Source organism: Tetranychus urticae, chromosome 3 (assembly GCF_039701765.1).
Source record: "Tetranychus urticae isolate SD_2017Ah chromosome 3, NJAU_TeUrti_SD_1.0, whole genome shotgun sequence".
Taxonomy (NCBI): Eukaryota; Metazoa; Arthropoda; class Arachnida; order Trombidiformes; family Tetranychidae; genus Tetranychus; species Tetranychus urticae.
The window spans coordinates 19,026,078-19,047,271 of NC_142960.1; the positions used below are offsets into that span (position 1 = coordinate 19,026,078).

General features: G+C 31.4%; 2 protein-coding genes and 1 long non-coding RNA gene across 9 annotated transcripts in view; 2 read left to right on the top strand and 1 right to left on the bottom strand.

Moving 5' to 3' along the window:
- LOC107363235 (uncharacterized) overlaps window positions 1-16,712 on the top strand; it is a 38,996-nt gene extending 22,284 nt beyond the window's left edge. The window contains exons 2-9 of one of the 2 annotated variants that reach the window (XM_089269600.1): window positions 7,483-7,559; window positions 9,536-9,721; window positions 9,934-10,695; window positions 11,249-11,332; window positions 11,470-11,643; window positions 11,730-12,666; window positions 14,057-14,307; window positions 14,363-16,712. In XM_089269600.1, coding sequence (XP_089125726.1) covers window positions 7,483-7,559; window positions 9,536-9,721; window positions 9,934-10,695; window positions 11,249-11,332; window positions 11,470-11,643; window positions 11,730-12,666; window positions 14,057-14,307; window positions 14,363-14,368 — 2,477 coding nt within the window. In that variant the 3' untranslated portion in view covers window positions 14,369-16,712. Of the gene's footprint in view, window positions 1-7,482; window positions 7,560-9,535; window positions 9,722-9,933; window positions 10,696-11,248; window positions 11,333-11,469; window positions 11,644-11,729; window positions 12,667-14,056 lie in introns of both variants that reach the window. The other variant, XM_015930431.3, reaches the window with a different exon arrangement.
- On the bottom strand, window positions 7,697-9,540 carry LOC107363236 (uncharacterized). Its single transcript, XR_016200126.1, has 3 exons — window positions 8,908-9,540; window positions 8,337-8,816; window positions 7,697-8,225 (listed from the first exon to the last, which is right to left on the bottom strand). It is a non-coding gene; the product is annotated as an uncharacterized LOC107363236 (long non-coding RNA).
- A 1,738-nt stretch (window positions 16,713-18,450) lies between the features above and the next one.
- Window positions 18,451-20,610, top strand: LOC112538915 (uncharacterized). Of its 6 annotated transcripts, none has more exons than XR_016200128.1 (4): window positions 18,451-18,660; window positions 18,737-19,007; window positions 19,088-19,530; window positions 19,701-20,610. XR_016200128.1 is itself a non-coding variant. In XM_089269608.1 (3 exons), exon 3 carries the CDS (start codon window positions 19,121-19,123, stop codon window positions 19,436-19,438), a length of 318 nt encoding a protein of 105 aa, XP_089125734.1. In that variant the 5' UTR covers window positions 18,451-18,660; window positions 18,737-19,007; window positions 19,088-19,120; the 3' UTR covers window positions 19,439-19,561. The 6 variants fall into 6 exon arrangements, 3 of the variants coding, with proteins under 3 accessions (XP_089125734.1, XP_089125736.1, XP_089125735.1); XR_016200130.1 differs by having other exon boundaries at window positions 18,474-18,680; XR_016200131.1 differs by having other exon boundaries at window positions 18,507-18,660; window positions 18,711-19,007.
- Window positions 20,611-21,194: the final 584 nt, after the last annotated feature.

The following is a 21,194-nucleotide window of genomic DNA, read 5'->3' on the forward strand; positions in this document are numbered from 1 at the left end:
TATTTTTTCACTCTTTTCACCTTCATTATATCTTTTCATTTTCTCACCTTTCAATCTTACATCTGATTATTCTGTCAACAATTTCATGTTGAAACTCGCAACTTTCGTTATCCAATCTGTTATCAAACCAAAACAAGACTCGACTTGTAAAACAAGTTGTCCTCCTGTAAAGACTCTTAACTGTAAGCAAATGGTGAATGTTGTGAGATGAAACTTTTATCTTCCCTTTTCCTCCTCTCAATCAGTTTTTACCAGTCTCTTCATCATCAATGACATAATCTGTAAAAACAACTGTCAACCATCAACACGGCAACATCAACAATTTAAGACACACACAGTCGAGTCAATAAACAACATGTTCAAATTGACTGGACAGTTTATTACAATCAATTGTTGACTATGAAAATAAAATATGAAGCAAAGGTGAAACAAAAAAACAAAAGTCATTCCAAACCTTTAACCAGCAAGTAAAACCAAATCTTTTTTTTGGCAGAAGCAAAAAATCTCGGAAAATGCAAAAGAGAATGAAAAATGTCGACTTTTTGGCCAACATTTTTCCTTCCATTGCAAGACATTTTTTATTTCTTGAAACTGTCAAATGACAGTTTCATTGGGAATTGTAAAGTTGAAACCTTTATCCATCATGGTCTTGAACTATTTACTTATTTGTGGATGCAAAAACAAAAACACAGAATCCAAAAGAGAAAGCAAAATATGATGAAAAAGCAAAGTTTGATAGGAAATAATGAAATGTATTGTGACTAAAAGAGGAGAAGCAGCTCGAAACAAAAGACCAGAAAAGCTGTCAAGTTGAAAAGCAAATGTCCATTCTATTTAAAAATGCATTTATATGTTTCATTCATATTTGATTCATGGAATGATAACTCAGCAAGGTTAAAAGGCAAAATGTAAAGCGACCATGAAAATGAATACATAAAATGAAGAGTAAAGAGACATCAAGAGAAGAGCAGCCAAAAAAACAAATTGTTTACATCATTTGCTTTTCAAGACGGATAATGGTGATTTTCAAGTAACTAACATGTTCAACATTCATGGTTGATGGGACAGCCTTGTTGTTGACCTCATGTCAATTTGGTTTCAGCTTATCTGAATCGTTGGAAAAGGGAAAGGAAGAGAGCAAAAAAAAGAGAGCAAAAAATATTGTTTGTTTGCATATTAAGAAAGTGTATTGTAAGGCAGAAAAAAAAGATTGCTGTGAATGTGAAAAAGGCCAACATGAAGAGGACCAAAAAAAAGTGAATGTATTCAAGTCATATCGCTGAGTATTTTGCTTATATTTGCAAGACTCTTGTCAGTTTGTTTAGCATTTTCAAGCATCACTCACAATAATATCACTTCTTACATGAAAAGGAGAAGAAGAAGGAAAAAGGATGAAAAATATCGTTCTTTTCTTCTTGTTCTGTATCCTTATGATAAATATATGGATATGTATATGTTTATGTATATTTGCTTCTTCATCTTTTTTCTCTGTGTGTCTCTTGTTCAATGTTTTGAAATGAATCTTCATGTCATGTCCAGTTTTTACGATGGAATCAAGAAGGTAGAGAAAAGGCATAAAATGATGAGAAGAGATGAAAGATAAAAAGTGGAGAGAGAAGATGAAATTTTGGGGTCAAAAGAAGGGAAAAGGAGAGAAATTTTTTTCTCTGACTTTTTTTCCATTGAAATGTTAAGGGAAGACAAATAGTAATTTGATGCTGATATAATGATATTTATTGGCAGTGAGCATGCAAAAAGGATGGAGACAATAGAGTGAGAGATGATGATATGTTGAAGGAGGATGAGACTTGGATTGGAAGATGAAATGATTCTACATAATATGGTCATGATAAATGGCGAGAGTGACCATTGAATGGATGGATATTTGGTTGTTGTTCAAGGTTGATTCTTGGATGATGATGATGATGACGATGATGATAATGATGATGATTATTATTATGATAATGATAATGTTATTTGGTGAGAGAATAAGTTTTTGATATTGAGAATCTGTAAGTGGTTAGGTCAATTTGAAAAGATGAATCTGATATTCAGATAACCATGAAGGAGATGATTATCATTATGATGAGGGTTATGATCAGGATAAAGTGATGTGAAAATGTTGTCAACATGCAAAACAACGGGATCATCATATTTGATCAATAAAAAGCTTCTCAAGTAGAAGTTTCAGTTCAATCTTTTCAGCTTTTCGCCAAATTACTGAACATTCAGCTTTTTCTCAGCAATCTTTTCAAAGGCAAATTAAAAGCCATTCAAAATTAAAACTTTTCAAAATGGAAATTTCAGAAAAAGGAAAATGCGAATTTTTTAAACTTTTCAATTTTTTTATTCAAAAGTTAGAGTTGAAACAGTTTATGATATTTATCAACTCCAAGAATCTCACTCCCAGCTATTGGGAGTTTTTGGATAACGTTTAGTCGAGAAAAGTTTGAGTCTGAAAATTTTGCAGAAAATTCATTTCGAAATTTTCGTTTTCGATTTTTTCCAAATTTCGAAAATTTTTCTCGTTCGATTGTTAATTATTTGAATAATGATAAACAATTGTTCCCTTGGTTTTGTTTCTATTGGATGTTGGTTTATAAAAGGCTGCAAAAGTGTGATAAAGAGTTTAAAGGTTAACATGAATTATCATGGTAAGTTGAATATCGAATTATAATTGTAATTATAATAAATGGTGAACCTTGAGACATGATGAAGTAATGATTAGAATAGGAAAATGTTCAATTTACAATCAACTGTTGTACATTGGTTTTGTGTGTATTTGGGCTTTGATTTTGTTCATTTTGGATTCATTAATCAAACAGAGTGACGAGTATAAAGGAAACTCTAGACTCTGGAAGAATGGTGAATTTGACTTTGCTCGGTGTTTCAAGATTTCTTTCTGTTGTTTCTTCTCCTGTCAATCAATGAGATATCAAAGACTTGTAAGGTCACCTATGGTCAGCTTACAAGTTGCTCCATTCTCTTAACAAAAAGGTCAATCTCTTAAATGGTCTTGTTACATGTTGGTGTCTCTCTCGACACCATAAGGTTAGAAGGATGTTTCAAGGAAAAAGAATCCAAAGTGTAACCCTGATTAAGCTAATTTCATCGTCTTACTCTTTGATCCTGATCGAGGTTAAATAAGATGAAGATGAGGATGAAGATGATGGTCAAGAAACATTGATCTTCTCTTTATCACTTTCCACCATTCTTTGTCATTTAATCTTGTTGACTCTATTAATTAATTGTAAGTCCATCTTCATTCAACCTTTTTCCATAAAACATTGGAATAAGAAAAAGAAATAAAAAGTTGAAGGAAAAGCAAAATTTTTCCGATTAATGGTCGAACAGTGAATGGACGAATGATGAAAGAATCAAATTATATGTAAATTTGGATGGAATGGTTAATGATGTTAATCTGGGAAACTTTTATTTCTCTCTGGCTTTCCAATGTTTTCCAATGTAAATGTCAATGTTTTCTGGATTGTTATCTGAAGATGTGAAAGCGACAATGAATCTGGGCGATCAGCCTGGAAAATGAGGATAAAAGATGAGGATAAAGAAGATATCTTTTTGTCTCTTCAAAATGACCTGTACTTTGAAAATGAAAATGAACTTGGATAAAGTTGGATCAAATGGAACCAAGGAAATGATCCTTTTTTGCATAGACTTAGCACTATTCAAATAGACTTAGCTTATCAAATGTCTTTTGTTTTCCTCTTCTTTTCATCTGGTCAGCTCACCCATCTTCCTCATCATTCCCATTATTTCTGCATATTTCTGCCTTCTTTTCATCTTCATCTTCTTCCTTCATAAACTTGCATTTTTAAGCCACTTTTTCCTCTTCTCCAACTCATCCCTGGTTCATCACTAATTCCCACTTTAAACAGTAGCCCAGTCTGACCTCCTCATCTTGATGCAAACCTCATCTTCCTCCCTCTCATCATCTTCAACAATCAACCGTTAATTCGCTCCCAATTCACTGCTTTCATCAACAAACAGAGAAAATAAAAAATGTAAACTTTTGATGGACTTTTTTTTTATTTCTCTTCAACAAAATATTCCATTTTTACTTTTCACTTTTCTCTTCAATATTATTGCACTTTTTCAACATTTTTATCCTCAAATTGAAAGCTTTTTTTCTCGGTCGCACTTATCGCTTTCTCCTCTTCCCTTTTGTCTGAACATGGACTTTTTGTGTTGTACTTTATTGTGATTATCGCCAACATTTTCTGGCGACTTTTCATTATTGCAATGTGATGCTCAATGGGAATGAAAAGATGCTTATCAATTGTACCTTGTTTTTTATGCAAAACTCCTTAACTGTATGTGATCAACATCTGCTTTTACCTCTCATTGTACTTAAGCTGGAGAGAGAGAGAGAAAAAAAATAAGCTGAAAAAAAGGAAGAAATAACAGAAAAAAAGTGACATAAAATCGAAATGAAATGTTATTAAGATTATGCAGATGAGGCTCATGGGCACAGGGCACACTTAATATCGGAAAATTGTGCTCAACTTTATTGGATACAATTTGAATTTCAATATCAACCACAAATCTTACGGTTTACTTCAGTGTTTGTCTGTCAATCCAATAAGTTTTTTTTTGTATCCAAATAACAATGCATTTGTAAAATTGGGTAAAATTAAGCGTTTCACTTTTGGTCTAAACTGGTAGAGATGGAAGGATGAAAATGAAAAGTTTTTTGCCTTCAAACTGGTAAAAGGACAAACATGGAAAGTGATGAAGATAATGATGATGACTGCTGTTGCTTTTTTTGCCTGTTAAATTGTTGACAAAATTCAATCAACTTGATGCAAATGATTCTCGTTGCTTGTTAATATTTTATCAAGTTACAAGTCGTGAGTGATTGCCCATTCAACACCAATGGTTGAAACATGAAGAATCCCAAGAAACTCATTTAGTCCAAACTCGATATTTTCATTTTTCTTTTTCCTTTGCCTTTTGACAAAAGTGTTTTCAATCTTTTTGCCAAGTCTTTTTTACCAATCATTTTAACCTTTACCTAAATGATCGGCAATTTGGACAACAATTTAAAATCAAATGATATAAATCAGTTTAATTTGAGAATATTAAATTTGTGGAAACAAATCGTTTACCATTTCACTTTACAATCAATCAGCATTCAGATTAGAATGGTTTTTGTTGTTTTCACAAAATTCAAGTGTAACCCAATCTTGCAATTATTAATAAGTATTGATGTATTATGATGGAGAAAATGTTTTTTGACCATTTCTCCTTCTCAATGAATATGAAAAAAACTTACGTACTAATGCTATTTGTTACTCCTTTTTTTTACCATGAGATGAAAGATGATGATCAGACTGAGGAATGGTGAAAACAAGAAGATTTATATCAATACATGAAGCTGAGTGTTTTTTGCCTGTGAATTCAATGAATGGTGTTGCTCGGTTTGATTCAGCTTTTTGTTTATTTGTTTGTGTTTTTATTGAGGCAGACAAAGAGGAGAGTTACTCTGTAGCTGATGATAATAATTGAGGAGCAATCAGTGAATGCCTTTTTTTCATCAATAAATGATGATCACACATTGGATGAAGAGAAAAGAGTTTGAAATAGAGAAGATGAGAAAAGATGAGAAAAGATGAAGGAAAAAAGATGAGTGAATGTATCTGGTTGTGATGATGAAAAAAAAACTGTGAGTAACTTGAATAGTATTTGTTGGTTGATTGAGAAAGGATGAGTTGAAATGAGAATGAAAATGATGAGAATGAATGGAAGAAGAAACGATTTTTATCTTCTTTTTATTTTCTTCTTCTTCTTCTTCTTTCTTCTTCTCGGGACTTTCTTTGTGAATAATCTGATTCCTTATGGACTTGTATGAGTTAAGATGGAAATCAATGTTATAATCTAAGGATTCAATATGCATGAGAGACAAAAAAGAAGGATGATAGTGATGATGAGAGAAATGATGAATATGAACAATCTGAATAGATTTATCTGTTGGTTTCTTTGTTCATCTTCTGTGATCATCAGAGGAACCAAAGAGTAAAGAAGAAGAAGAAGAAGAAGGGAAAAAAGGATTGAAATATTGTTGAATGGGTTCGACCAAAGGGACTAACCTTAATAAGAAAAGCCAAAAAGGGACAAAAATTGGTAATCATTTTTGCATCTCATCATTGTCATCATTTATTCATCTTCTTATAGATTTATCAATAATATTCAAGCTTTCCTTTCAATATCATTATTCAACTTGATCCAGGTCACTTGAAACAGTGATATAATTAAAGCCTTGTGAGATTTCAATTGTTTGTCTGGTCAAGCTCATCTTCCCTCATCAACATCATTCTCATCTTCATTTATTCACTTTCTTCTTCTTCTTCTTCTTCTTCATTCAGCTTCTTTTGCTAACTCAAATTTATTTCCTATTATCATTATTATTGCATTAACCCTTTGCTTCCTTCATCATCATCTATTTGTAAACCTAACCATGCAAAGGCAAATCATGATTTCCAACTCTTCACTAATCAACTCAAATCTCAAATCTTTGGGCTTTTTTTCCCTCTCATCTTATTGTCTATTAATTCAAATTGTATGTGTGTGTTGAGAATTGATGATTTAACTCCAACCTCTCATCTATACATGCATTATTATTATTATTGTTATTAGTTGAACAACCAACAGATATAATAAAAATAATCACAATAATAATAATCATAATAATGGTGATATTAGGGAGAGAAAGCAAATTATACTACATTTTCATTCAACACCTTTACATACATTTGGGTTTTCTTGTTGAGAGTCAAAGGCTTTTTTGCTTGCTTTGCTTCAATATAACACAATTTACAAATTGTGTTTATAAATAATCTTCATAATAATGTAATTAACGGTTAGATTATTTAATAACAATGGTTTACATTTTGGTGTTTAAATGAAAACCCAAAAGATTTACAAGATTTACTTCAATTTGTTTGCTACTCAACCCTACCTTAACCCTTAACCAAAATCAATTGGGATTTGCATCTAATTTATGTTTCTACTTTACACACTATTTCAGTGTATAAACCAAAGGTTATCATTTAACATCTTAATTCAGTAATTAAATTTACCACAATTTAATGTAATCTTTTCATTTTTCATTCAACTTTTACCTCATTACTTTGTAATACATTATGAAAGAGAAGCAAAAAAAATGATTTCAGAATCAATAGCTTTTCAGTTTTAATACATACATTTATATGAAAATAATTTTGCCTCAAGTCATTCTTGTACATCTTATTTGGGTCCTTTTTTTGATGATTTTTGTTTTTTCTTTACTTGATAACTGTTGACCATTGACTATTTATACTGTTAATCTATTTGTTCATTTCATCAAATATTCATTGAATCAAATGATAGTAAATTGTCAATTTAATATCTGATTGATATTGTACTCTTGATCCAATCATTTCGCTATTCAAATTAAAATCTAACCATTTTTGTTTCTTCCTTTTACAGTTAACTTGGGATTGAAATCGGTAAATTCACCTTTCCATCTTTCTCATCACCATTTATTGGATTCACCTGATTCAAAAGTAAATAATGTTTCCTTATCATTTGACAATTGTTTTAATCAATCAATTTGTGATCAGCTTTTTTTACTCTGTATCCTGGTTGTTGCTGGTAAAACCCAAAAGAGATAATAGTTTTGAATAAAATATTTCATTGCTAGTAACTAATACCTAGAGGCCTTTTTTACTGTCTACATTTTTACATACAATTCAATGAATAATTTGATCTTTTTACCTTTGACCCTGTCAAGTGAGGTTTATTTAAGAAGCAAAAATGTACATAAAAACTGTTCCTATTGACTAAAAACACACAGAAAGAGACATTACTACAAAACTCAAAGAATGAGATGAAATAAACAAATAAACAAACAAATCCCTCAAGGAAAATTTATGCAGCCTAATAACAATCAGAGTAAGAATATACCTGAGCTGAAGAAGAGGGAGAAAAAAATGTAATATATGAAACTGAATTTTTGCTTCTTAAAGTTAGTCAAATGTATTCGTTGAGGAAAGAAACTTTTCATCCTTTTTGCTCCTTTGGTTTGACTTGGTTTTTTTTTGCTTGAAACTTTTGAAGACCAATGGAAATCTTCTTGAAGCCTTAAGGAGATGAAGATATGAAGATGAGGATGATGTTGTTGCTCCTGGAATTGACATAAGAATGAATTTTTGTCCGGTTCTTTTTTTTCTCTGAAAATGAAAAGAAAATTAGTATATTCCTCTTTATCTTATTCACTATTAACCTTATTCTGTGCATCAAAATAAACAAGAAATCTTTTCCTTCTTTCTCTCTATTGTTACCTTCTCAGCTTTTTTTACCTCTCATGTATATATTTATTTCAAATATATTTAAGAGTAAAATTGATAATAAATTGGGTCCAGAAGATGAAGTTAGATTTAACAGGATTAAAAAGATTTGGATAAAAAGTTGAATTTCATTTTACATTCAACAGTCTTTTTTAGGCTTGAGATTGAAAATTGCTAAGATTGAGGTAAAAGATTTTCTTGTTTACTTGGATACTTTTTGCATAATGAATGGCAATACAACCCTTTTTTGATTCCAATTTAGCTGGTGTTGAATGTATCCTTTCATGAAAATTGTTTTAAAATTAACAGGAAATGAAATTGAAAATTAATAATGATGGAAACTTGATTAACATGGAAATGAATGTTGCTTGTGCATTTTATAATAGATGATGATGATGTTGATGTTGAAATGGGAGGAAAATGATGAGGATGAAAAGAGGAAGGCAAAAAGTCCATTCGTTACACTGAGTTGAACTGGAAGAGAAAGAGAAAAAAATTATATATATTAATAGAAGAGAAAAAAAATGTTATCCAGTTCTAATTGATATTGTGTTTCATATTTTACCTCCCAATTCATTCCCTGTGTTTGACTCCTGGGGAATAAGTTTTTTGCTTTCTCCTCGTCTTTGTGTTAATATAAATGGCTTCTAATTTCCTATGAAAAAAAAGGTTTTTGCTCGACAACAACAACCTAATTTTCACTTTCCTTCGCCCTTTTTTTTGCCTGCTTTGTATTAGTATTTATCTTTTTTTTTCATCGCCATCATCATCATTGCCATCTCCATCATCTTTGACTCTCCATCCACGGGCAATCCAATCAAGCTTTTTTCTTGTTCTGTTCACCAGCTTCATCTTTATCTGCATCATCATTACTTTCATTATTACTTTTATTATAAATTGCATTCCGAAGGTATTCAGTTTAACGGTGATGGTGAATGAAGGAAACAAAAAACAGGCAAAATCTTTTATCAATTCAAAATATGGAATAATAATTCAATATCCTTCCTTGTTTCGCATTTAAACTCTATTCCAATTGATTTGATTGTTGTTGATGATGAGTTAAGTTATTCAATTTACATGAGCATTTAGATTTGATTGTTTTATATTGTAACAAGTCATCCAGATTGTTTTTTCAATCGCCATCTTTTGCATTCCAATTTATAACCTGGCTTTATTTTGTTGGCTTTCAATAGGAATCAGCTCGGTTTAAGGTTCGTTACATGGCCAATGAAGATTACGGAATGAGTGAAAAGATTGATGCTGGCCAAAATGGTAATCACAAAGAATCAAATAATTATTGTTCCGATAATTCCGAGATGGACGATCTGGAGCCAGACGATGACTGTGATTCAATGGATTCGGAAAAATCTCTTAATTTGGTGAGAAATTGCTTTAGTTGATTTTTTGCCCTCTTTTTCATTTTCGTTGAGTGATGTAGTCAAAAGTCAGCTTTATTTATTATCTCCTTGTTTAATTGATGCTGACCAAGTTTAATATTAATGTTGATGAATATTTAATGATAGCATGAAGGATGGTGATTAGTCTTGTTGAATATGTTGATTGACTCTTATCGTTAATTGTTCTTTTATAGACTATGGGAGATAATTCAATGGATACGTCAACTCCTACATCAACTACAACGGTTATCCCAACAAATTACAGTGATAAACATTTTTCATCATCCAATGGAACCGTCAATCTGATCAATAATTTATCATCTCTCAATCCTGCTAATCGAGTTATCCTTAATCCTGTTTCCAATGTATTCAATTCACCTTCAATATCATCACCTTTACCACCAAATACGGCTAAAACAACGGCATCAACAAATCAAACAGCATTTTTGCCTTCATCTTCTCAATCTCCTTCGTCTGGTCATTCAACATCGCCTCCAACAATGTCTCCACTTCCTGCCTCTTCACCTTTATCATCATCATCACCAAATGCATCAGCGGCATCAGCTAATAATTTACACCAATTAGACCAATTACAGGGTATACCATTGAATCTTAAGGGTGGAGGAAATGGAAATGGTGAAAGTGGAATAAACACTAGAACAGGTAACGCTAATGCTAGTGGAACTGATTTAACGATAAATGGTTACAATGATCTCTCCTCGGGCTCTATCAATGGTAATAACAAGAGTAAAAATGACAATAAAAGCTTGCCATCAAACACAATCAATGGTAATAATGATATTGATGGTGGCTTATCCAATTCAAATGATCTCTCAACTGGTTCATCCTTAAATCGTGGAGCCAATTCATTAGCACCTAATTTGTTAGCATCAGCAGCGGCTTTGGCAGCAGCAGCAACAACAGGATCTAATTTACCAATCAATCAATTGGCACAGGTAAGAATAAAAAAACACTTGTTTTGAATGTGAAGATATGCACTTGAGGAAAGAACTTATCATACAAAACAGTTAACACGTTTTTCTATGTTCAAAACATGATGAAAGGTCGATAGATGTTGAGATACACGAAAATAAAGATATGAAATGAGACAAAAAACAAGTCTTTAGATAACCCAGTCAAGTAGTACGAAAGTCCACGCGGTTGAGGAAACTGTCATTTAAGACGTCAACATCGCATTTTGTGAATATTTGCACATTTTCTTATAAAAACTCAGACGTTTAAAATACCATGAAATAATAGACAATTTGATTTGAACCTTTTTGCTGAATATTATGATTAAAGAAAGGATGTTTTCAAATAAACAAAAGCTTTAGATTCCTTAATGTAATCTTAAGAGATAAGAGAGTCCTCATTGTCGTCCACGTTCCTTACTTAACCGTTTTTTAACTGATGAGCCAAAAGATTTTCTCGTCTGCTTTCTTCTTCTTTCTAGTGTTTAAAATATTGTTTTAAATAAATTGTTTAATTATTAATTTAAATATGTTTCAGTTAATGGCTGCTGCTGGTGCAGCTCAAGGGCAATTATTATTGCAAGCTACATTAGCTCAGCAATTACAACAAGCAACTTCTAAGGTAAGTTTTGTAAATATTTTTCAAATAGCATGTAACCCTGATTTATATTGAGTTCATTGTATCCACAATGGCTATGTGTGTTTCTTGTTGTTTTAACATACAATTTCTATTCCATATTGTCTAATTTTATTACACAGATTCAAGTTACACCTAATCTAGGTGGATTTCCATTAAATCCTAATGATTTACAGCAATTTCAACAGCAATTACAGCAACAACAGCAAAATTTACAAAGCCTTCAACAGTTAATTCTCCTTCAATCAACTGGACAACTGGCTCCTAATTTACAAACAATGTTATTACAGAATCAGGTAAATTACCCTTTTCTCACCACATTTTATTGATTTCAGAGTCAATGGTTTCTTACTTTTACTAATCAAGCTTTACATTTCCATAGGTTGAACAAGGTTATCTTCAACAAACACTGCAATCTTTAGCTGGTCATGGAATGTCCTTACCTCAAGTAGCTGTAGCTGTTCAACAATTGCAACAACTTCAAGAATCACTTGGTCTCAATGGTTCATCTCCATCATCTTCATCATCATCAACCTCATCTTCATTATCTCAGGAATTATCATTAAACAAATCGTCACCCACAGCTAATCACCATCAAAATTTATCCATCTCTGTTAATAGTAATTTTCACAATGGCGATAACAATGCTAATCATAATAAAAGTGATCGGAAGTCAAGTCCCATTCCTGATCGACGATCTCCTTTGACAATTAAGGAAACAGCTCAACAGCAGATAAATCGTTTGCTTGGTTCAAAATCATCTAAATCTATGGTTAAACAAGTGAATGGTCGCGAAACTCCTACAACAATTATAACATCAGCGGGATCAATGGCAAATGTCATCAGTACATCAACTCAAAGTCCATCTTCATTGTCATCTTCATCCTCCTCCTCATTATCATCTTCTCATACATCATCGTCTTCAATATCAACCAACTCATTATCTAATGTTAAAGTCAGTCAATTAATGTTATCATCATCATCAACAACATCCGCACTAAACAATAGTCATAATAGTGTTACCAATAGTCTTAGTAATAATTCAAATAAGCAAAACTCAAGAAACACTTCGGACCCATCGGATGTTTTCTGCAATCAAAATAAAGTAATTAACTTAGTTAACCATCACCACAGTATTAATGGTTTAAATGATCCCCTTTCATCGGCATCGTCTGCATCTTCCTCATCTTCATCTAATTCACATCATCATCAACTATCTTCTGTACGATCTCGTACAGAAACAAGTCCAGAGGAAATGACTGATCTTGAAGAATTGGAACAATTTGCTAAAATGTTTAAACAGCGAAGAATCAAATTGGGTAAGAATTGTTACCTTATTTTGATATTTCTTCATTTTCTCCTTTTTCTTACATCTTTCTTCTGTGGGAGTTTCATAAAGATTAACTCTGAAAGTTTAATAAATCATATCTAATATATTTGCAGTAATCAAAGCACAGGGTAAAGACAATTATTATTGTTATTGTTGACTTGAAATATTATATCTACAATGTTCATTAGCATCATCTTATGAACAAACTTATGTTTATTGACTAATCTTGAGTGAGAATGTTACCTAAATAATTTATATATCCATGCATTAATATAATATATAACATTAATAACAAGGATTAATATTAGTAATATTCATTAGAATGTAAAAGTTTGTCCCTTTCCATCATTTATGACTGTTGGAGACAAAGTATTTACGATTATGATGATCATATTGATGGATATTATAATAAGTAGCAGCAGAAAATGAATGTAAATCAAGTGCTACAAATTGTATAATATCAATTTTCACCATTCAATGAAACTGATTCTTTGGTTAGCCTTTCAATGCTGGTCACATCAGATGATTTAGACTTTTTCAATAGCCATTATTGAATGAAAAAAAGAGTCCAACAAAATCATTATCTGTAATCAACTTCAACTTTTTTCATTCCTCAGCTTTGCATCATCAATACCATCATAGGTAATAAGGTATCAAAAGGGAATGAAAATAAAGTTAAATATAATTCTTTTTTCAGCTTTTACCATTATTAATGTATTACAAAAATTATGATTCTTAAAATATCATGGATCAGTGGATCGGCAATCACAAGAAAAATGAAAACCGCATCATTAATAAACTAGCAACTCAGATACTTAACTTTTTTGATTTCTATTGATATTCTTGGCTATACAGAATTACCTTTTTTGATGTAATTTTATCATTTTGTCACGTGAGAATTATATTTTTTTTTGTTGGATAAGATTCTAGGAAAAATGAGGTTAAAAAGGTTATCATTGATGTATAAAGATTCACCAAGAAATAGTGGGAATGAACATGTAATGAATTTTTTCTGGCAAAAATGGATTACTGCGTGTTCGGCCTTATTAAGCATATTTAATTTACAAAATTAAGTCTACTTAAAGGATCCTTTGCCTATTATCGAACTATTTATATTATTTGTATTAGCATTCGATAATTGTATGTTCAATGTGTTTTACATAAAAAACTTGTTGTTACAGTTGTTGCATATTAGTTTCCTTAAAGCTTCCATCAAATGATAGATGATAAGACCATTCAATTGCATTTGGAATAGCATTTAATAACACAAATTTGACTTTCATAAAATGTTTAGGCTAAACTGATTTCAACTGCTGTTATTGATTCTGTAATTGTGATATTAACGTACGGTTCACTTTTTTTATCTCGTTGTTATTTAGGTTATACCCAAGGTGACGTTGGTTTGGCAATGGGTAAACTGTATGGAAATGATTTCAGTCAGACAACAATAAGTCGCTTCGAGGCTCTTAACCTGAGTTTTAAAAACATGTGCAAATTAAAGCCGTTACTGGAAAGATGGTTGAAAGACGCTGATGCCTCACTGACCAATCCTGGAGTCATGTCATCGTCCCAGGCTTCTGCTGATGCCATTGGAAGAAGGCGCAAGAAGAGGACAAGCATTGAGACAACAGTACGTGTTGCCCTTGAAAAAGCATTCATCTCTAATCCTAAGCCTACATCCGAAGAGATAACTATGCTTGCAGGTTCCCTTTGCATGGAGAAAGAAGTGGTTCGAGTTTGGTTCTGTAATAGAAGGCAAAAGGAGAAGCGAATAAATCCACCGCCCAATTCATCTGGAACCTCACCAACACCTAATGGATCAGGTTCACCGTTTCACGCAAACCTTTCAATGGGCTCAAATGGTTTGACAAACAGCAATCCAAACAGCCCGATTCCATCGCCAATTGAACAGTAAAAGCAAGATCAAACAAAAGTACTCTAAGATACTTATAAATATATCTTTACCCGGCATCCTGCATCAACACCATCATATTGACCTGTTAAACTCTGATGACTTGTCCTTTCATCATCTCTACTTCAATCATACTACTTATCAAAAACATTATTAACTACATTCTCAACTAATTATTTGTCCCAGTAGTCTTTTAATTTTTCAGTTTCAAGAAAACTCAGAACAGAAAAATTGAACAGTTTCATTGACTCTGCATCCTGGTGCAAATCAATTGATCCTCTTACTGGCAGTCAAATAATCAGTTAATTCAATGTAATACCCGTTGTTTTTTTCTGTTTTTACTTTTATTTCCATCTTGTTAATGTTAATGATATGCTTAAAATTTCATCCTCTTTATCACTCCCAGCAAATTTAAGCTCCAATCCCTTTCTGATCCATCTTCTTCTCCTCCTTCTCCTTCTGGATATTGTATAAAATTTAAAAAGCAAAGAGTTGAAAACTCCTTTCAACCTTCCTTTTTCATCACAAACTTGAGCCTTTCTCCTCTTTTCACCTTACTTTTTTTTTATTCAATCGCATGAGAGATGGTAACGCAAGGAAACCATTAACAGGCACTCAACAAAGATTCACACAACAGTAACACAATACCAAATTGGAAAAAGGCTAAACTATAAAAATCAACTGATGCATAATGATAATAATAATATTACATGAAAAGTTATCATTAGTTACTGCACATGAGTTGTTGATACAGTTTCATCTATCAACAACTCCAGTTGAACATTATCATCACTAATAATAATCAAATAGCAAACCTGAACACACAACAAACACACTCAATCCGTTTAACAAATGCAGTAAACCCTTTAATAAATTGATTAACAATGATGAAAAAGGAAAGGAAAGATAATTTACAAGACACAAAATACACTAACATAAATCACAATAGACACTCATTAATTGTGAATTACAATTTACTTTTCTTTTGTTTCTCCCCGTTTTCAATTTATACATATTCAAGTGTATTTTTAACCATGAAACAACTGTATGGAGATGAGACATTTTTTCATTTCTTAATTGTACAGCCAAATTGATAATAATAACAATATTATGTACTATTATTACTTTAATCAGAAATCAGACTGAAATGATACAATACAAAAATCTAACACATTAATGATCATGATAAATATATACAAGAAACAAACACAAAATAGTATGAAAAAAAGGGCAAAGCAACAAAAGAAAAATGAATATGAATGATTATTATTATTACTATTATTATTATTACTATTGCTATTATCATTCTTATTACTATTGAGTTTGATTATTAGTCATAAGACAAAATAAATCAATGCAATCTTACCTTTTTTATCCTCGTTTTTTGTCATGAAGATGATCATGATGATGTTAGTGATGATCATGTATAAAAAACACACACACACAATATAGTCAAATAAATCATTAACTTCACTTGTATCTTCATCATCAACATATTATCCAAAACATTTTCCCATTCCTAAAACAAGGAACCCTAACCATGGCAATTATCATTCCTTTCACCATTTTTCATCCTCATCTTCATCTCTCTTCCTCTCTCCGTTTTAATCTTACCTTTTCATGTTTGTCATTCTTGACCTTTGTTTTTATCTGTTGAATGTAACTTCACCAAGGAAAATATGGAAAAGCAAAAATCTTTCAATTTGTTATTTCACATTTTACTTTAATTTATAACCATTATTGCTATTGAATATATATATAAATATATTATTGATATTAATACCAATGATTCTTGCGGCAACAATTTTAGTAACAAAAGCTTCAACAATAATCTGGATTCTGGTCGCATGGACCCGATTTAACATGTAGAAATGGACACCAATCTCATGCTCATCTTTATCATCTTTATTATGTCAAAAACACTTTCCATTGATGGTCATCTTCTTAAACCTCTTTCTTTGTCAATGGCTTTTATCATCAAGAAAACACCAGACTCATCATCATCATCATCTTTACTTTTCTCTCCTTCCTGGTCTTGTGTTTTTTTTCCTTGGCATATAAATTATCATCATGTCACTAAAACAGCAATGAGACTGAAAATAAAACATGAGCAAAAAATTGAACCTTTGCTGACAATATTGCTTTTTATTTCTCGGAATATTGAAGATCTTTCATTAACGGTTTCGGGACAACAAAAAAACACATTGAATATCTGTTAATATTTGTTACACTGGCCATGCATTAATCAAGTCAAGGTAACAAAAGGTTCAATTGAATGAATTGTGAATGCAAAAGATGTTGACCAGTTTTGGTTGTTGTCTATGATAAATGGTTTGGAAAATATCATTTATATTCAATCTGTCAGATTGGCTGAGAAATGAAATTACACCAACAATCAGACTTGACTTTTACCGATCAAAACGTTTGTCTCGCCTTGACCAGTTAAACACCATTTGATCAGCAATTTTCAAGTCAATTTTACCCAAAGGTTGACAGTTGATCAGAAAATATTGAAACTTGATTCATTAATCATTGAAATTTTTAAAATGGATTGAGGATAAAATGTTGTCAACAAGGTTTGATTATTACGCTCACCTAAATGGTTAGTTAATCAAGGTCTCAAGATGAATACAAAAATCAATGTATTTCTAGGTGATTGAGATGAATGAGACTGGATCAGTGATATTGTAATTTACCTTCTAATGATGATTTAACTGGTAATGTAACATTACTGGATAAAGTAACCTAATACTCTTCTGGTCATTGTTTGCAGGATTTTTTGGGTTCCTTTCACATTATCATTTTTAAAAGGTATTAATACTCATGACATTGTGAGATAATGATGATAAATACGGAAACATATCTGTCCGAGAAAAGGTTGAAACCATGAAACAAATAAACAAACAAATGGTGAGTCAAGCAGAGGAATTAAATTACCGTTAAATGGTGCACAGTGAACAAGAAAAAAAAAAGAGTTTGATAGTTGATTAAGTTTGAGAGGAAGCAACGATGTAAACCTAACCATGATTACCATGTATGTTAACGGTTAATTAGCTTTATCATTGAGTAGTCAACTTGGTTTCTCATGTGCATTACCTGGTGAGAAATAAGAAGGTGAATTAGAGGTACAATTATTGTAAATACAAGAGTAAATCTTAATCATTTTTCCATAATTTTCCCATTTATATATAAAATGGACAAAATTAGCATATGAACCAGCCATTTCTGTGGACAATCTTTTTCCTCCCTAATCATTATGTTCACAATTTCCTACTTACTTTAAGATTAATGTTTTACTTTTTTGAATTAATATTGATTCTGGTTAATGTATTTATTCCTGATAGCTTTGATAACTCAAGGTATTATAAAAAAGCAAGGAATATTAGTTTAAATAGAAAATCATTTAAGAGTTGAATTTCATTTACTTTACATTACAACCTAACCAATCTTGAAGATTGCACCTGAATTACAATCTTTTTTAGCAATTCTGGCGTTTCTTTCAAATATCCTTAATTACTGAGATTTTTCTGTTGGAACAATTTGAGTGAAATCAAGTTTAAAACATGAAAATTATAATTTTGATCAACCAATTGATTGATTCAGTTACAATTTTCCTTCTTTGCTTTCTGGCTTGGATTTGGATCTTTGGTTATATCAGGTTGAAAAGGGTGAAAATGGATGAAATAAAAAGGTTTGGATTGCTTCTCGTGATTGGACATTTAGGCGTGTAAATTTTGTGTAAGGAAAAGGTTATGGTTGTTGGATAATTAATTAAACAGAGTTGATTAACGAAGAAAATTAAATTTTATTTATTTGCATTTGGATGCTGTTGACGCCATCTATTAACTATATTTGACAACGGTGGTCTGTTGGTGATTCTTCGTGTTTTGATATCAACTGAATTGTTACAGTAATTACATCTTGCAATTATAAATTCATTAGCTATTTATTTATTTATTTTTAATATGTGTTAATGAACAAGGAGATTCATCAAACTTTGCTTTCTGGTAACGAAAAGTTTACTTGTACAGCAATGAATTTTGTTAGAGTACATATTAATACTTTAAATAGGTACGTTTGTGTCTGTGATGGTAAGTGATTTGATAAATCATTAATTGTAGTCTATTTAATCTTTATTTTTCATTAGGAAATTATGGAACAAATACAATAACAAATCTTCCAATCAATCAAGGTTTCTGGAGAGGCTGATTAAACAACCTGATGCTAATGATTTCCATCCTATTTTTAATATTTAAAAATATTTACAAGACAGTTTTAAACAAAGGATTGCTCGACCAATGCAAAGGTATCTTTTATGCTGGAGACAATTTGTTTATTCTGCTTTTACATGTATTTACATTATTTGGATTATTTAAAGTCAATACCCAGATCATTATGATTTATCAGTATAAGACCAGGTGAGGTTTACAAAAAATGTAACATTATTCAATCAATTAGTACCCAGTAAACTTGAAAATTGTTTTTTATTCATATTTAGTGCTGTTCGTGGTCACAAGTGAGTTGTTCAACCATGAACTCACATCTATTGGCGATAACAGTCATTTCGTGTTTAGTTGTGGTTGGCTTATTGTTTGAGCCAGTTGCTGGTCACAGTCTGTATCAATGGTCATATAACGATGATGAATCCCAACTGGTTAGTCCAGATCAAGGAGGTCAAAATGATGCCATGGACGGTTATGGATATGGAGATAAAAATGTCGATGTCGATGATCATGATCATGATGATGGCGATGACGATGATGACGATTCCAGTTCAGAAGAATCTGGCGAAAATGGTGATCAGCCTGGAGATTTGAGTCATAGAAAATGTGATAAACATGGAAAATAGAAGAAATGGCATTCTAATCAATTTAATTGAAAGCTACGAATAATCTAATTGTTTAATTGTTTTCCAATGTTTGTTGACCATCAAAAAAACATGTAAGATTAAAAAGCTTATTATTATCAATTATATATCTCTTTTTACTATTATTATTACTTCTCTTTGCCTAATATTTCGTGACAAAATTAGTTTTATTTACCTTATCATGAGTAACTTAATCATTCCTTTTTTTTGCCTTTTTCTCATCTTCTTCCCTGTTGTTGTTTAGTTAACCTTGTACCAATCATTTTTACAAACAGTTAGCCACACAATTTAGTTTACGTGATTAAGATTGGCATTAACTCGAGAACGTGTTACAAATGGTCAAAGGATAAAACGAAAGTGAAGCAAAAAAGTTATCCAAAAACAAGAGTTTATCCAGGGTCAACAATAAATTCAATTAAGTTAATTGATTTCATGTTACATTTTTTGCTTATGTTTGTGTACAACTTTGTATAACGAGCATGAATAAGTGTGCAAGTCAAAATATAATGAGCATCTTGTCAAAGGTTATTAATAATAAAATATAGTTTCCAATGTTGACTATTAATTGTAAATCAATTGTTGGCATCAAAAATCAACATCAAATTTTGACAGACTTGTTATTTTTAAATTTTGCGGTTAGAGTTTACTTATAGAGGGCATTTCAATTTGTTTATCGTTGTTATGGTTAAGTTGAGGTTCAATGTTTTTTCTAGAAATTGTTTTTGTTTTGGTTTTGCTGTTCAATTCAATTGAGTTTAACTTATTGTCTAATTGTGTTTTGTAAATACATTTGATATGGATACGAAGAAAGAGACGAAAAAATCCTTTATTAAAGATTGGGACAAGATCGTGAAAGAATTCGAAGAGGAAGAAGCTAAAAATAATGAAGGATCAGCTGATGATTTATTTCGCCAAATTTACGCCAACGGATCTGAAGAGGTCAGACGAGCGATGGTTAAAAGTTTCACGGAAAGTGGAGGAACTGTTTTGAGCACTAACTGGAACCAAGTGTCTAAAGGAAAAACAGAAGTCAAGCCCCCTGATGGTTGTGAATTTAAAAAGTGGACTTAAAAGGATGCTATCATCAAAGTTATCTTCCTAATGCAGAAATTGTAGTTAAAGCGTTGCAAATAAATTTTCATTTATATCATTTATATAAATTGATCCTCTTAATATTCCTCGATTTAGTTCTCTAGAAGTAATGAGTGATTAAACAAGATTGCCGTTAGTATTGGACAATTTGCTCTCAGAAACGGAATCATTCTTCCATGTAGACTTTGGCTTTTTTGTACAATTCCTGACTGTAGTCACTACTTTCAACAATCGACAATCTGGTCTTTAATTTAGGGACTAGCTAATTCAGATGCATAATCATGTTAGTAAACAATAGTTCAGGAATCAATGAAAGAGTTTTCAATGAAACCATCAATTCGAGAATGTTATAAGAGTAAAACAATCCAACAATTGAGGCTTCTGTTGCTTGTATTAATACATGAGAAATTAGATTCTAATTGTGTAAGACTGGAGAGGCAAAATTAATGGGACAAGCTTTTACAATTTACTTTATTCAATTTGATTCACCAAATTACTGAAGTAGCTCAGATGTAGTATGAAGAAGATAGTTAAGTTTTTGCTTCGAAACAATTGGGAAAATTTTCTTAAAAATCCTGAGAACAAAAGGAACCCTGCAACTGAATCCGGTAATTTCATGCTCTTGTAATTTAGTTGAAGCTATAAT

Bases quoted from the DNA above. Each gene is read 5' to 3' on its own strand.
- LOC112538915 (XM_089269608.1), top strand. From the start codon at position 19,121: ATGAACTCACATCTATTGGCGATAACAGTCATTTCGTGTTTAGTTGTG.